The sequence below is a fragment of the Schistocerca serialis genome, chromosome 5 (assembly GCF_023864345.2).
Source record: "Schistocerca serialis cubense isolate TAMUIC-IGC-003099 chromosome 5, iqSchSeri2.2, whole genome shotgun sequence".
NCBI classification, from domain to species: domain Eukaryota; kingdom Metazoa; phylum Arthropoda; class Insecta; order Orthoptera; family Acrididae; genus Schistocerca; species Schistocerca serialis.
Window position 1 is genome coordinate 533,974,556 of NC_064642.1, and position 16,367 is coordinate 533,990,922.

Sequence of the window (16,367 nt, forward strand, 5' to 3'; positions counted from 1 at the left end):
CGTAGGGATCCAAAGGGAACGGTGATGGACCTTAGGTACAGAAGAGACTGGAACAGCACATTACGTCCACATGCTAACACCTTTTTATTGGTCTTTTTCACTGACGCACATGTACATTACCATGAGGGGTGAGGTACACGTTCGACGGGCGTTTCATAGGACGTGGAGGACGCATAAATTGACCAGCCCGTTCTCCTGATCTCACAACTCTGGACTTCTTTCTGTGGGGTACGTTAAAGGAGAATGTGTACCGTGATGTGCCTACAACCCCAGAGGATATGAAACAACGTATTGTGGCAGCCTGCGGCGACATTACACCAGATGTACTGCGGCGTGTACGACATTCGTTACGCCAGAGATTGCAATTGTGTGCAGCAAATGAAGATCCCCACATGGAACATCTATTGGCCTGACATGTCGTGACACACTCTATTCTACTCCGTAATTGAAAACGGAAACCACGTGTGTACGTGTACCTCACCCCTCATGGTAATGTACATGTGCGCCAGTGAAAAAGACCAATAAAAAGGTGTTAGCATGTGGACGTAATGTACTGTTCCAGTCTCTTCTGTACCTAAGGTCCATCACCGTTCCCTTTGGATCCCTACGTAATTCGGTGCTCTCCGATACACAAGATCGAACAGCGGAGGAGTGGTACTCAAGCGTCAACTTTAGGTTACGATATCCCCGGATGTAATTAACATTTTACAATGCAACAAACGGCACTGATTACATATTTGTTTATATGTTCAGATGTGCTAACAAAACTAACGTGGTTCCATTTAAAAAAACGTAGGTCTGTGGTAAAAAACATACTTCCGTGCATTTTTTAATGGTTTGTATTAACCAATTACACTAGCCCATCTCCTCACGTTCGGTCTGTGGAATCGATTCGTCAGTATTTGATGTGGTTTACGAAATATATCCAGCGGTAACGTTAGGTGACTCACCCTGTATATGCTGATAACAGCTGGATAATAATTAGGCATCGCTTAAGAATGAGACATCGCCTCAAACCGGTAGCGGCACATAAAACTAAAAAATGCATTTTAATGTTTTATTGTTGTAAGGGTCCACAGCCTCAGTGTCTTTGAGAATGAAAATATGCAACAAGTAGGCTGTATAGTTTTTATTATCTGTGCGATTGGCCATTTTCAACCATGGGTCATTCTCAAGAACATATCTTAAGTTTCCAGTTTCATTTCACATTGGAACACATCGCTGGTACATGTGGACGATATTGCATCGTATTACATTGTGTACGTTGCACAGAAACAATGCAATAGTGTAGAGGATTACGTAATAATGTTAACTCTTGTACGGTTTTTGTGCCACATACACACAGAAATGTGATGTAATATTACGTAAGCATAAACACTTGTATTGTTTTGGTGCCACGCACAAAAAGAAATACGTTTTACAGGAGACAGGAAAAATCATGTAAACACCTCTACCTACTTGAGAATGGTTGGAGCCCCATTTACCCATAATAAAGCTGCGATTCTTCTTGGAATACTGGCATATAATGATTGTATAGTCTCCAGTGGAATTTTCTGCCATTCTTCTTCGTCAGAAATTGCTCCGGAGTCTGCGCTCCAATACCGTAGACAAGGGTTCGATAATGTCCAGGGACTGCTAGCGAGGAAAGGCGCTGCAGTTCAGTTGCATGCTGTGTGAATGGGTGCATTATCGCCCTGAAATATGGCATCATTGTTGGAGAACAGCACTTGAATCATGGGGTGCACTTGATCACCTAAGATGTTCACATAAGCGTTGGCTGTAACATGACCTTTGAACCTAATAGCCGGCCGCGGTGGTCTAGCGGTTCAGGCGCTCAGTCCGGAACCGCGCGACTGCTACGGTCGCAGGTTCGAATCCTGCGTCGGGCATGGATGTGTGTGACTTCCTTAGGTTAGTTAGGTTTAAGTAGTTCTAAGTTACAGGGGACTGATGACCACAGATGTTAAGTCCCATAGTGCTCAGAGCCATTTGAACCATTTTTTTTTAACCTAATGATGGCACCAGCAGAATACCATGATACCGCTGCCCACACCATCACACTTCCACCTCCATGCTTAACCTTTGGAATCAAGCAATCAGGATTGTGGGCTTCTATTGGTGTTCTCCGGACGTAAACCCGGCCCGATGTTGGAAATAACGAAAACGTTCACTCGTCGGACCATATGATGTGTTGCCACCGATCAGCCGTCCAGGATTCATGCTCCTGACACCATGTTTTACGCTTCTTTGCGTTAGCTGTCGTCACTAATTGTTTCTGTATAGCAGCTTGTCCATGAATATTGGCATTATGGAGATTTCGGCGGACGGCGTCGATAGATACGTGGTCTCGAAGATGGCTATTAAGCTCTGCAGTCACTTTAGCCACCGTAGTTTTGTGCTGTTTTGACACAATTCGTGTTAGCGTACGACGATCTCTGTCATTTAGTTTTGATTTGCGCCCACTATTTCGTCGACACGACGATGTCTTTCCATGTTTTGTGTAGGCTGTCATGACTGTTGAAACAGTTGCTCTTGAAACATTCAATAAGTTGGCTGTCTTTGTTCCTGATGCTCCAGCTAATCGGGCCACCACAAGCTGCCTTCTTTGGAACTCTATTAGTTCTTTCATTGCACGTCGTCCTCTGCCACTGAGTACAAATACGAAATGTGCGCAACTCGTAAACAACCTGCACTGATGCCTAGTCCGTACTGAACACACACAGTCCAGCGCGACACGTGCCTTACCTGCGTTAACATTATTTTGCAGTTTTGTATATCCGTCCACGTGTACCAGCGATGTATTACAATGTGAAATGAACTGGAATCTGAAGATACACACATCAAAAAAAGTTTTGAATCACCCCGGTTCCGAGAGTTCCGGAACGTGTACAGAAAATTGGAATAGAGATCAATATAAACATCATTTCCACCCTTTTCATTGCTCATGAAAAACACACATTGCATGTTGTACCACCATACAGCGAGACCTGCAGAGGTGGTGGTCCGGATTGCTTTACACCGGTACCTCCAATACCCAGTAGCACGACCTCTTGCATTGATGCATGCCTGTATTCGTCGTGGCATACTATCCACAAGTTTATCAAGGCACCGTTGGCCCATATTGTCCCACTCTACAACGGCGATTGTGCGTAGATCCCTCAGAGTGGTTGGTGGGTCATGTCGTCCATAAACAGCCCTTCTCAGTCTATCCCAGGCATGTTCGATAGGGTTCATGTCTGGAGAACATGAGGCCACTCTAGTCGAGCGATGTCGTTATCCTGAAAGAAGTCATTCACATCCAGTGCACGAAGGGGACGCGATTTGTCGACCATAAGACGAATGCCTCGTCAATATGCTGCCGACATGGTTGCACTATCGGTGGGAGGATGGCATTCACGTATCGTACAGCCGTTACGGCGCCTTCCATGACCACCAGCGGCGTACGCCGGCCTCACATAATGCCACCCCAAAACAGCAGGGAACCTCCACCTTGCTGCACTCGTTGGACAGTGTGTCTAAGGCGTTCAGCCTGACCGGGTTGCCTCTAACAACTTCTCCGACGATTGTCTGGTTGAAGTCATATGCGACACTTATTGGTGAAGAGAACGTGATGCTAATCCTGAGCGGTCCATTCTGCATGTTGTTGGACCCATCTGTACAGCGCTGCATGGTGCCGTGGACCTCGGCATGGAGAACGGGAGGGAAGTTGCGCATCATGCAGCCTATTGCGCAGAGTTTAAGTCGTAACTCGACGTCCTGTGGCTGCACGAAAAATATTATTCAACATGGTGGCTTTGCTGTCGGCGTTCCTCCGAGCCATAATCCGTAGGTAGCGGTCATCCACTGCAGTAGTAGCCCTTGACAGCCTGAGCGAGGCATGTCATCGACAGTTTGTGTCTCTCTGTATCTCCTCCCTGTCCGCACAATATCGCTTTGGTTCACTCCGAGACACCTGGACACTTCCCTTGTTGAGAGCCCTTCCTGGCACAAAGTAGCAATGAGGACGCGATCGAACCGAGGTATTGACCGTCTAGGCATGGTTGAACTAAGGACAACACGAGCCATGTACTTCCTTTCTGGTGGAATGACCGGAACTGATCGGCTGTCGGACCGTCTCCGTGTAATGGGCGCTGCTCTTTCATGGTTGTTTACGTCTTTGGGCGGGTCTGGCTCAAATGGCTCTGAGCACTATGGAACTAAATTTCGGAGGTCGTCAGTCCCCTAGCACTTAGAACTACTTAAACCTAACTAAGCTAAGGACACCACACACATCCATGCCCGAGGCAGGATTCGAACCTATGACCGTAGCGGTCCCGCGGTTCCAGGCTGAAGCGCCTACAACTGCGCCGCCACACCGGCCAGCTTGGCGGGCTTTGTGACATCTTTGCACAGTCAAAGGGACTATGTCTGTGATACAATATCCACAGTCAACGTCTGTCTCCAGGTGTTCTTGGAGCCGGGGTGACGCAAAACGTTTTTTGATATGTGTATGTGCTTGAAAATGACCCACAATTGAAACGTACCAATTGCACAGATAATAAAGAGAATGCTGTCTATTTGGGCCATGTTTTCTTCTCATAAAAAAAGACAACTTTGGTGAATCTCAGCATGTACTGGGTGATCAAAAAGTCAGTATAAATATGAAAACTTAATAAACCACGGAATAATGTAGATAGAGAGATAAAAATTGACACACATGCTTGGAATGACATGGGGTTTTATCAGAACAAAAAAAAAGTTCACAAAATTTCCGACAGATGTCGCTAACTGCTACCGTGACGGATGAGAGGTATGGCGATATGTTACAGAATCGCATCACCCCCAGCCTGGCTGATAAACACCTGCTGGAACGTACGATGTTTATGCAGGATGGCACTCCACCCCATATTGCTAGACGCGTGAAAGATCTCTTGCGCGCGCCGTTTGGTGATGATCGTGTGCTCAGCCGCCACTTTCGTCATGCTTGGCCTTCCAGGTCCCCAGACCTCAGTCCGTGCGATTATTGGCTTTGGGGTTACCTGAAGTCACAAGTGTATCGTGATCGACCGACATCTCTAGGGATGCTGAAAGACAACAATGCCTCACCATAACTCCGGACATGCTTTACAGTGCTGTTCACAACATTATTCCTCGACTACAGCTGTTGTTGAGGAATGACGGTGGACATATTGAGCATTTCCTGTAAAGAACGTCATCTTTGCTTTGTCCTACTTTGTTATGCTAATTATTGCTATTCTGATCAGATGAAGCGCCATCTGTCGGACATTTTTTGAACTTTTCTATTTTTTTTTTTTTTTGGTTCTAGTAAAACCCCAGGTCATTCCAATCATGTGTGTCAATTTGTACCTCTCTATCTACATTATTCGGTGATTTATTCAGTTTTCAAATTTATACTGACTTTTGATCACCCGGTGCTATATACAGCATGCGTTCAGGTTCGCCCGACTGAGTTTTGGCTAACGAAGCGTTTCCTGCAAACAGAGCAACTGGCGGAGCTGCGCAAGACGAGCCTGGCGGCTATCCTCTGCGACAACTCGGACAACCTGACGCGCTCGCAGCCGTGGGTGATGCGCGCCGCAGCCGGCGACAACGTGCGCCGCAACTGCAGCGAGCTGGCGCGCCCCGACTGGTCTCTGTGGAAGGCGGGGCCGAGCGGCGCCTTCGCGCGGCCCGGCATCGCGCGCGTCTCGCTGTTCGAGGGCGCCAGCGCCGTGCGCGCCGCCGCGCCCAGGACCAAGACGAAGATCCCGCACGTCGCCCTCGGCGGCACCGTCACCGGAGGCTCCATCACCGCCGCGGGCAGCACCGTCTGGAGCGGCGCGCTGCCGCTGCGGCTCCCCCTGCCGCTCTTCGACACCCTGGCCGCCACCGGCCCAGTCCCGGCCGGGTCGCCCTTCTTCGCCGGCCGCGGCATCTACTGGGACGGCCACTTCACAGCCGACGCGTCCTCAGCCAAGGCCCGCCTCCAGGGCACCTACACCGCGCCCAAATACCACGACGGCCCGCCGCTCAACTTCTCCGTAGAATGGTCCAGCGGCACTTTCTCTTTCGACGTCATGCTCGCGTGGAATTCGACCAAGAACGGAACTATCGACATGTCCGGCTCTTACTGGTCGCCGCTGAGGCTGGAGACGACAAAGCCCAAGTTCGTGCTGACTACGGCGAAACCGGAGGAGGTGCAGAAGTACGCCGAGCAGCTGCTGGTGGCCGGCGGTCTGGGACCCGGAGTACCCAGAGCCCCCTTGCTCATTCACGGTATATTCTCGCCGGACAAGACGTTTTTCACTTGGGACGGCAATGCGACGCTCATCCTACCTCTACCGCCCCCGCCGCCACTTCCGGCTCTGAACGTCTTGGCGGCCGTGGCCAAGCCGAAGGAGAAGCGCGTCATGGTACCGGTTTCAGTTCTCTCTGGTAGCGTGACCACGAGCAGCGGCGTGACGTGGTGGAGTGGAGAACTGCCCGCCGCACTTCCCGCCCATCCCTTCGACACGGTAGCGTTGGCTGCGGGTGCGAGCTTGACTCCCGGAGTGCCCGTCTTCAGCAGTGGTATCCAGTGGAGTGGCTCCCTGGTCAGCGACGGTGCGGGCGGCGCGTCGCTTAAGGGCAGCTTCTCCTTCCCGACCTTCACTCACGGTGCTCCCGCCAACTTCTCCATCAGCTGGTGGAGCGGCAAATTCGCGCTGCAGATGCGTTACTTGGGGAACACCACGTTAGACACCTATCTGCACGACGGACAGCAGTGTTCGTCACCACTCTTCTACGTCGCCAGCCCACAACCCGTTCTCGGCACCCCAGTTGACCTCGACGACACGGAGTCCCTTGCCAGCGTGCACGAGATGTCTTCTCTCCTGATCGCCGCCGAGGAGTCTCTCGCACCTGCGCTTCGAGTGCCGATCATCCTCATGGGCACCTACTCGCCCGACCGCACCACCTTCTGGTGGTCTGGCGCAGCCACCTTCAGTGTGCATGTGCCACCCGCGCCGCCTATGCCACCCATGCCACCAGTTGCTGCTTCCCAACTGACCATGCAACTGATGAAGAAGACATCACCCTCTTCCAACTCCAACAAAGCACCTGTGGCTCAACAAAATATGGTAAGACAATTTCTCACTCCGTTGCTATACGTTTTGTTTGACTACAGAACAACGGAACTCGGAAGGGAAAATCATGCCAGCAGGTCTGAAAATAAGGGTATCCATTAGCTCTGCAAACTTGCTTCTGCCATTTTTAAATAGACGGCAACAGTGGCATATGACGATGCAGGTGGTAGGTCATAAGTCTCATAAAGTAAGCTTAGACATTTCTAAACTTAATATTAGTCGATTAGTCAAATGGTTCAAATGGCTCTGAGCACTATGGGACGTCAGTCCCCTAGAACTTAGAACTACTTAAACCTAACTAACCTAAGGACATCACACACATCCACGCCCGAGGCAGGATTCGAACCTGCGACCGTAGCGGTCACGCGGTTCCAAACTGACGCGCTTAGAACCGCACGGCCACACCGGCCGGCGTCGATTTGTCATTGCATCATAAAATTATTCTCGATTGAGTAGGCCTATGTTAATTTAAGAACACAATTCTCGTCATTTGCTGGAAGTTTTACTTTTCCTCTTTAACGTGTAGAAATCTGCAGCTGAGGCTCTTAAAATGCTGGCTAAGACCTATAGTATGGCACCTATTAATGAACGAACGTTCAGAGAATGGTTTCAACGCTTCGAGAATGGGTATTCTGATGTGGTAGGGCGGCATGGTGGTGGCCAAAAAAGGTTTTTAAACCTACCGAAGCCAACAGGATCAATCACAGGAGCTGTCATCGAAAGCAACTGATGCGTTTGAGACTTACACTGAAAGACAAACGCCCACGATACAGCAATAGAATGAAAATGTGATTTTTCAGCATGACACTGCTAGACCCCATGTCTCAAAACCAGTCAAAACATTTTTGGTAGCGTTGAAATGGGAAGTTCTACCCCATCCGCCGTATTCGCCAGACATTGCTCCCTCTGATTACCACCTTTTTTGATCAATGGGCTGACCAGCACTTCCGGCCACACGAACACGTGCAAAATTGGATCAGTTCGTGGATCTCCTCAAAAGAGATCCAGTTCTTTCGCTGCGGGATTCGTATGTTTCCCGAAAGATGGGAGAAAGTAGAGGCCAGCGATGGTCAATACTTTGAAAAGTATTTTTTTTGTAAGTTCTTCATAATAATGCTTCGAACTTCGAGAAAAAAGGCCGGAAGCAAAGTTCTAGATATAATATGAAGTATTCGCCTCGAAAAAAGCTTCCGTCATTGCAACGCTCTGATTTTGTCTCCGCATTCACACTTCGATGCGACACATTTTTTCCGAACTATGGGTGGCTGAGTGAAGAGCTTGATTGTAGAATTCTATATTGTGACTTTTCAGTAAATGTTTCACCTCGGAAAACATCTCACAGTCAGTGTGGAAATGACTACCACGCAATGGTTTCCTCATATGAGTAAACAGGTAAAAGTCATTCAGAGAATATGGTTCTGGGGCGGAAAGGGGGGAGGGTGGAGGAGTGGAGGAAGAGGATGGGTGAATCCAATTTTGGTAGTACAAATAAGCAGCATGTATGAGTGTTTGGCCTTTGTCATCTTCAAGACGTCGTGCAAAATATCAAAAACTTGCCTGTGACTGATTTTTCCACTGATTCCTGACTCCTGTCTTCGAGCACTAGGGCCGCAATTTCTCTTACGACTGCTTTGTAGAGGGATGGTATACCAATTCGTTCTTTGTCATGCATATATTCGTTCTTTGTCAAGCATATCCGTCACCATCACATTGTTACCAAACTCTTCGACAAGCTCAACGTGGATTGTTGCACCCTTGTTCCCCTCCGAATGCAGAAAACGAATTACCTCACGGTATTACACATTATCAACAGGCTGCGTTATTTTGTTTTGGGCTCTCTAGAGGCGATCTGCAGTATATTGGCCCTCGGATTTCAATATGTACTAATACGGAAGACATGTACCTCAAAAAAGTAAAAAACAGGTAATTACGCAAATTTATTTTTTCGAGGTTTTAATTGAATTTTACCCCTCACACTGTAAGAGTAATTTGTATCGAGCTTAAACGGTGTTGACAACTTTGAGATAAGGAATTATTGGTTTTAGTGTATGTATAGTTTGTTTTGTTGGTATAAATATCACAAATCTTACAGTCACAACTTGTTACGAGGGGCGTTCAGAAAGTAAGCTCCGATCGGTCGCGAAATGGAAACGACTATGAAAATCCGATAAAGCTTTGCACAGATGTGTTGGGTAGTGTCTCTAGTATAACCCCAGTTAGCATCACGTTGCTCTTCTCATTTCTGAGCTCGCAGTGAGCAGTGAGTGCGTAAAGATGTCTAGAAAATAGTGTCTGCCGCCAAGTACGAGGGCCTGGTGAGAAATTTCGCCTGAAGCTATGCAGCTAACATTACATAACTGTCGTGCTGTTTCGTCTTCACGACAATTCTCAGCTGCATTCTGCAGGGGCAATGAAGATGCTCCTGCATCGTTTTCAAACGGAAATGTTAGATTACCCACAATACAGTCCGCAATTGTCTCCCCCTGAGTTTCATCTCTGGTCACATGAACCGCTGTCTTTGAAGACAACATTTTGACACAGACAACGAGGTGTAGGCCAGCGTGGAGAATTGGCGGAAAGCACTGGCGGCTGCCTTCTATGCTGAGGCTATTGAAAAGTTGGTACAACGCTATGACAAAAGTCTAAGTCAGAACGGCGACTACGTAGAGAAGTAGCTGAAAGGTGTAGCTAATTGTTACAAGTAAACATTTCGGATGTTCACTGTGGTTTCAATTTGTCAATCAATCGGAGCTTACTTTCTGAACAGGCCTCGTATTTATGTTTATGTGACGTCTGTTCTTTCGGACAGGAGGCGATAAGGCGAGGACGGCCAATGACCTTTTCATTGCAGATGCACACCAGGCTCGAACTATTACGAGAATCTGCGAAATGCCTCGAGTAATAAGAATAATGGTCAAGGGGCTCTACGTTAGTAGTGTGTGGATGAGATGAGATTTCGTTTTGACGGGAGGCGTGCTAGCCCGTGTAGTTTCGATGACCACTGTGTCTGGACGGCGCAGTGGACAGTGCCTGTGCCTAGTCAGCAGGAGATCCAGGTTCGAATCCGAATCAGGCACAAATTTTCAACTTTCCCCATTGAATTAAATCAATGCCTTCTTGCAAAAAAATTGTCCAAATGGCTCTGAGCACTATGGGACCTAACTTCTCAGGTCATAAGTCCCCTAGAACTTAGAACTACATAAACCTAACTAACCTAAGGACATCACACACATCCATGCCCGAGGCAGGATTCGAACCTGCGACCGCAGTAGTCACGCGGTTCCAGACTGTAGCGCCTAGAACCACTCGGCCACTCTGGCCGGCCCCCTCTTGCAGCCATTGTCTGTAATTCCTTCCTGTCTTAACTTATTATTTACTTTATTGAAAACTATTTCGAGAATTTTAATGTCTATTAGTCGTATTGACAATATTTTTTAATGCAAGTAAAAACTTAGGTTATGTATCTTGCTGTCATTAAAAATTATGCAACGAATGCCGTTTCTTACAAGAAAGCAGTCCTCCACTGATAATTTGTTTAGTCTCCCAAAATCGCAGGACTGATTACAATAATTTATGGAGACGAAGGGACATTGATATTGCAATATTTCTAATATTGTCTTTTATATTTTTCCAAAAATATATCGTAAACTACACAGGATATCCGAAATGTTTCGACTCGAAATTATATAGCCTACACAGGTCATAATCTGAGTACCCTGGGATCACGAACTGGTGGTAGGAAATAAATTTCTTGTTACTGACATGGGTAATTGTTCCTGTTAACAACAGCAGTAACAGCAGCTGCACAAATTAAGAAATGCTGATTTCAATGAATGCTCTGACAGAGCTGAACTTCGTGATCTAACTCATTTAGCCCTTTCGCTTGCACGTTTTTATTATTCGGGAGTCAACTATGGTTCAACCATTAAATTCCACAGCTTCCGTTGTTTGCCCTAGTGGTTAATACTCCATCATTGACAACCAATCACGCTGTGTAAACAGTACTTAACTGCTTTGTGGACATATCACGGATAACTGTGTACTGTTTATGAAAGTAGCGCTACCATAGTCGATATGGCAGGTAGCAGATCGTTATATAACATAAACCGTTTAAAAACACGTTCCCCACTTACCCTGCTCATTCAGTACTTTGTACTACTTGAAATACTAATTTACAGCCATCGGTTCTTTATCTCAAAATATTCAATTTACGATAATATACCTTGCGTAACAGTTACGGTCTAAATGTTTGAGATACCCTTTCTTTGTTATCTCCGACTCCATAACAGCTGCAAGCAAAATTGCGGAACTGCCAATTAATCCTCGTAAGAATAATTTGCATCTGCTTTCCTGATCTAGACCACTTTCATATTCCAGAGGCGCTCGACTAGCAGCAGCCAATTCGAAATTTCGTGGCAGGACAAATTTTTGTCACAAGTATTTGACAAGAAACGGTTGGAGAGTTGATAGCAGAAGGTATCTTATTACCAGTCGGTGCACCATCACCAGATGTAGTTCCAAGACCTTTTGAAGAGTTCGCTGGAAGTGACACCAAGTGACACTGCTGATGTGCTACGTCAGTCAGCTGGAGATGTTGATCTCAACTGCACAAGCAACCCTCTCGGTCATCGACACTACACACCCCACCATCTGACTGTTCGTAAATGGAACGTCAACGGCACAATCTCTCCGCTAGGAACTACACTATGTGATCAAATGTATCCGGACACCCACAAAAAAGTGCATTGTGCTGCCAGGTATCAATATTAGCGACTTCAGTAGTCATTAGACATTTTGAGAGAGCAGAATGGGGGCTCCGCAGAACTCACGGACTTCGAACGTTGTCAGGTGACTGGGTGTCACTTGTGTCATACGTCTGTACGCGAGATTTCCACACTCCTAAACATCCCTAGGTCCAATGTTTCCGACGTGATAGCGAAGTGGAAACGTGAAAGGACACGTATAGCACAAAATCGTACATGCCGACCTCGTCTGTTGACTGACAGACACCGCCGACAATTGAAGAGGGTCGTAATGTGTAATAGGAGACATCTATCCAGACCTTTCTTCTTTTCTTTCTTTTGCTTGTGCCGTTTGTCCCACCGATGCGCAAGGTCGGCATGGTTAATCGGATGTGGCAATGTTAATTGACGGGGTGGCCAGATGCCCTTCCTGCCGCCACCCTGTACCCCCCGGGAAGGAATTAGTGGACCCCAATTGCCTGCAGCTAGTGTAATCCATGGAATAGTGCGAAAGTGTTCAGATGTCTGCGAGCCGTGTAACTGAGGCGGGCGCCTGGGGACCAGCCCGGTATTCACCTACGGGGATGTGGAAAACCACCTAAAAACCACATCCAGGCTGGCCGGCACATCGGCCCTCGTCGTTAATCCGCCAGGCGGATTCGGTCCGGGTCCGGCGCGCCTACCCGAGTCCAGGAAGCAGCGCGTTAGCGCACTCGGCTATCCTGGCGGGTAGACTTCTATCCAGACCATCACACACGAATTCCAAACTGCATCAGGATCCATTGCAACCACTATGACAGTTAGGCGGGAGGTGAGAAAACTTGGATTTCATGGTCGAGCGGCCTTATACACGGCTACCCGATTCAGCTATATTTGATGAGATATTTTGGCTCAACAGCCGCTCCCCCCGTTTTTGAGAAAACTGCCCATGAAGTTCATGGCGTGCATTCGACTCAGAATTGACGGGATCAATAGATAATTGACAAATGGTTCAAATGTCTCTGAGCACTATGAGACTTAACTTCTGAGGTCATCAGTCTCCTAGAACTTAGAACTAATTAAACCTAACTAACCTAAGGACATCACACACATCCATACCCGAGGCAGGATTCGAACCTGCGACCGTAGCGGTCGCGCGTTTCCAGTCTGTAGCGCCTAGAACCGCTCGGCCACTCCGGCCGGCAGATAATTGAAAACTGAGCTATTTTCATAAACAGGTATGAGCCCCGAAAACGTATATTTTCCTAGAAATCGAGGACAGACGCTTTTGTGACTGCTGCTGATATGTCCGAAAGGTGTGCGATGCTAAACGAAAGCACCGCTGCTTTGCGACCAAGGCATCCTGCTGTAACTGAGAACCTGTGTTTAATTCCTACTCGCATTCTGCAGTTTCTTTTTTTTTCATTTGCATTTTTCCTCATCAAAACTCATAGGAATAGGAAGGTTAACAAGGTAAGTATATCAGTAAGGAATAGTAGCAAAATAGGCAAATCAATTTGTCAACTGACTTAGATCAGTAAAACATCAAAATTTAAGCCCCGTTGTATCAACAGAATACCTAGTAAGCTTAATCTAGTATTCGACGGACGTTGTCGCATAAGGGAGAAGAACTAACCCTTGCCGCAGTTGGCAATATACATACAATAACGCATTCGTACACGGCACAATATTCCATCACCGCGTCTGGCCTGTTGTCGCCTACATTTTTCCCGCGCTCATAAGAAACTAATGATTAACTAAGTCCGCTTTGAGTAGAAGAGGTCAATCGTTTAACCGACTCGTTAAGAAATGTTTACTCATTTGCTCCATATCGGGGAAATAGAAAAATTCAATTTATAAAATTTATCATGAGTACAATTTGTTAACTTTGGTTGCTGATAACAAGATTTGTCTGATACTGTATTCTTGAGATGGAGAAACTAACACCGTCGTGTATGATAGCTTGTTTGTAGATAAAGAACGTCAATTAAATTGCACGGTAGAAGTAATACCACCCAACTGCACATCTGTGTGGCAGCCATGTGATGTTTATTTTTATCGCCAAGTCAAAAACTTTTTTTCGAGGCTTCAAAACTACAGTCTACTTCGGAACCCCAGCTGAAAATGCACAAACCAGCGGTCGCAGTAACAATTAACACCATAATTCATGTCATCTTTCAGCATTGATTTTTCTGAACAATGTCATCTTCTGCCTGATATGCGCCAAAATTAGTTCCCGAAAAATAAATTTTTGTAAATGTAAATAAAGTTTGTTTTCCCCCGAATCTTGAGAAGGAACGACATAGTTGTGCGAATGTTGTATTCGCTAGACGTTTTCTGTGCCGAGTTTATATTTGCCTCGAATGTTTGTACGACAAACACCATCCATCTAGTTGTTGGAAGGAAATTGAGAACATGTAACAGGGTGAGTATAAGTGGCTGTAAATCGGCCAGGATTAAATTTTTAATTCTTTACAAATCCAAGAGATTTATTTGCTAACCATGTTATAATTTCATATTGATTTACTTACCTTGTTAATCCTCCTATTCCTACTTATGTAGAAACGTAAAAAATTAAAATTAAAGAAAACCTCAGAATGCAATTGCGAATCGAAAACAGGTTCTCTGATTTGCAGCTAAATGCCCTGGTCACTACGCCAGCGGGGCTTCCGTTTAACACCACATAAGTTGTGGGTACAAAACAGGCAATCATAAAGTTTCTTTCCTCGAATTCTAGCAAAATATCCATTTGTGGATGTTGGTGAATAATGCTCAGATTTCCGAATCGTTTGAGCATCATAGACTTTTCGAGTATTTTTCGCAAAACCGGGGAGTTATTGAGCCAAAATATCTTAGGGTCCCTCAGTTCAAGTTGTATACAGGCGATCTGCTAAACATGAACCGAATCGGTTGGTCGTGTCTGAGGCCTTTACCTTTTTAGATGGGTTGGAAGGGCTTAGGGAAAGTGCAGTGCGTCTGTGAAGGAAATCGCGTACAGGAAGCCAGCTCCAGAAATCCTAGACTATTGTTTCGGTATTTGGAATTCTTATAAAGTAAGCATGACAAAAGAGAACGAACGCATTTAGAGACCCGCAGCTTGCATCGCAATAGGTCGATGTAGCCCATGCGAAAGTCTATGACAAATGCTTGGGGAACTTGATCTGTAATCTTTGGAAGAGCGACCATGTTGCTCTGTATTTCATGCTGGGTAAATTCAGAGTATCTCAGGAGAAATGGAAAATATTATATGTGTTCTTAGTGTAGATTAATTCGAATAAAATCTTTCATACAACATTAGTCCAACTTTTTTTGTTGCAGAGATACAGCTGTAACAATATGACTCAAAGAAATACCTACATAGGGTGTTAAACAGAGTTACATGACTAAGTTCAAAGTTGATTTTCATAAATTCCACCTCCGACTGCAAAGCACTTTCGAATTCTCTGGAGGACAGACACCTCGTTAGCTCTTCTGAGCTTATCCGGCATTCTTTTATGATGGCAGCACTATTCATTACCCAGACGATCAAGTGGTTTCTTCTGTTCATTTTTTCATTGTAGACTTCGTCTTTCAACCATTTCCCACATGCAAAAATCTAAATTGGAAAGATACGTAGATCTTGGTGGCCAAGAAATGTGACGTAACCATTTCTGCAGATCCATCTTCCGGGGAATGTTACATTAAGATGGTATGTCATGTGACGGCTAGAACGTTTAGCAGCCACGTCATGGTGGTAAAATATAGCCATCGTTGTAGATCGAGGACTCCTTGAAATAAAGTTAGAAGCTTGCTTTCAAGAAAGTGTAGATAACGGGGTCCTGGAGTCAGTGCACTAAAACCACAAGTACAGTCAATTGATGTTTTGTCGTAGTTGAAGGATTCAGTTATGCAAAGTTAAGCACAATTTTACAACTTGAACTTCAAAACAAAAATGTCAGTCGATGAAGAAACCCAGATCAAGAGGGGTACCAACACGCGAAATAAAGACCTATCCCTGTAACCAGCTGTATGTCGTTAGTAAAAATTGGACTTCGATATTTGGAATGTTTTATTCGAATTAGTCTACAGCACTGTCTCATGAAATGCCCTGCATAGAGGCCCTGTATTCGAAGAAGACTGTGCCATCAACTTATATATCGAGTACCAATGATAAGAAAAAGAGAAAATATGAGTCGTAGATAATAAAACACGAATGGGTAAGGAACGAAAATTGATAGTATCGGTACTAATCAGAATATATCTTGAATTTTAGGAAAACATTACCTGCATTTTCTAAGCTACATTTTATCTCCGTGTCTCGTCTCCAGCCTTCACAGAGCCACATTCCATGTTACTTAAATTGCTTACTCTTTGTATTAAGGAGCCAATGGTCCGTCTATTTGCATTTGTAAACGAGACCAGCTCTCGTGTGACAGTCATAAAATGCGTCCTTTTGGCATTGATATTCAGACCTTGACCTTTGTTGTGATCTCCTACTGTGATGGAAAGTACTTGATCATTTAAGTTATCACCAATCGATTCTGTATCGTCAGCATAGCGAACG

The 16,367-nt window shown here is 45.8% G+C and overlaps 1 protein-coding gene across 2 annotated transcripts in view; it reads left to right on the plus strand.

Moving 5' to 3' along the window:
- The window catches only part of LOC126481680 (uncharacterized), a 188,408-nt gene that overhangs the window by 165,950 nt on the left and 6,091 nt on the right, over positions 1-16,367 (plus strand). For both annotated transcript variants that reach the window (XM_050105613.1, XM_050105614.1), the window contains one exon: positions 5,482-7,097. In XM_050105613.1, the coding sequence (XP_049961570.1) occupies positions 5,482-7,097 (1,616 nt within the window). The remainder of the gene's footprint in view (positions 1-5,481; positions 7,098-16,367) is intronic.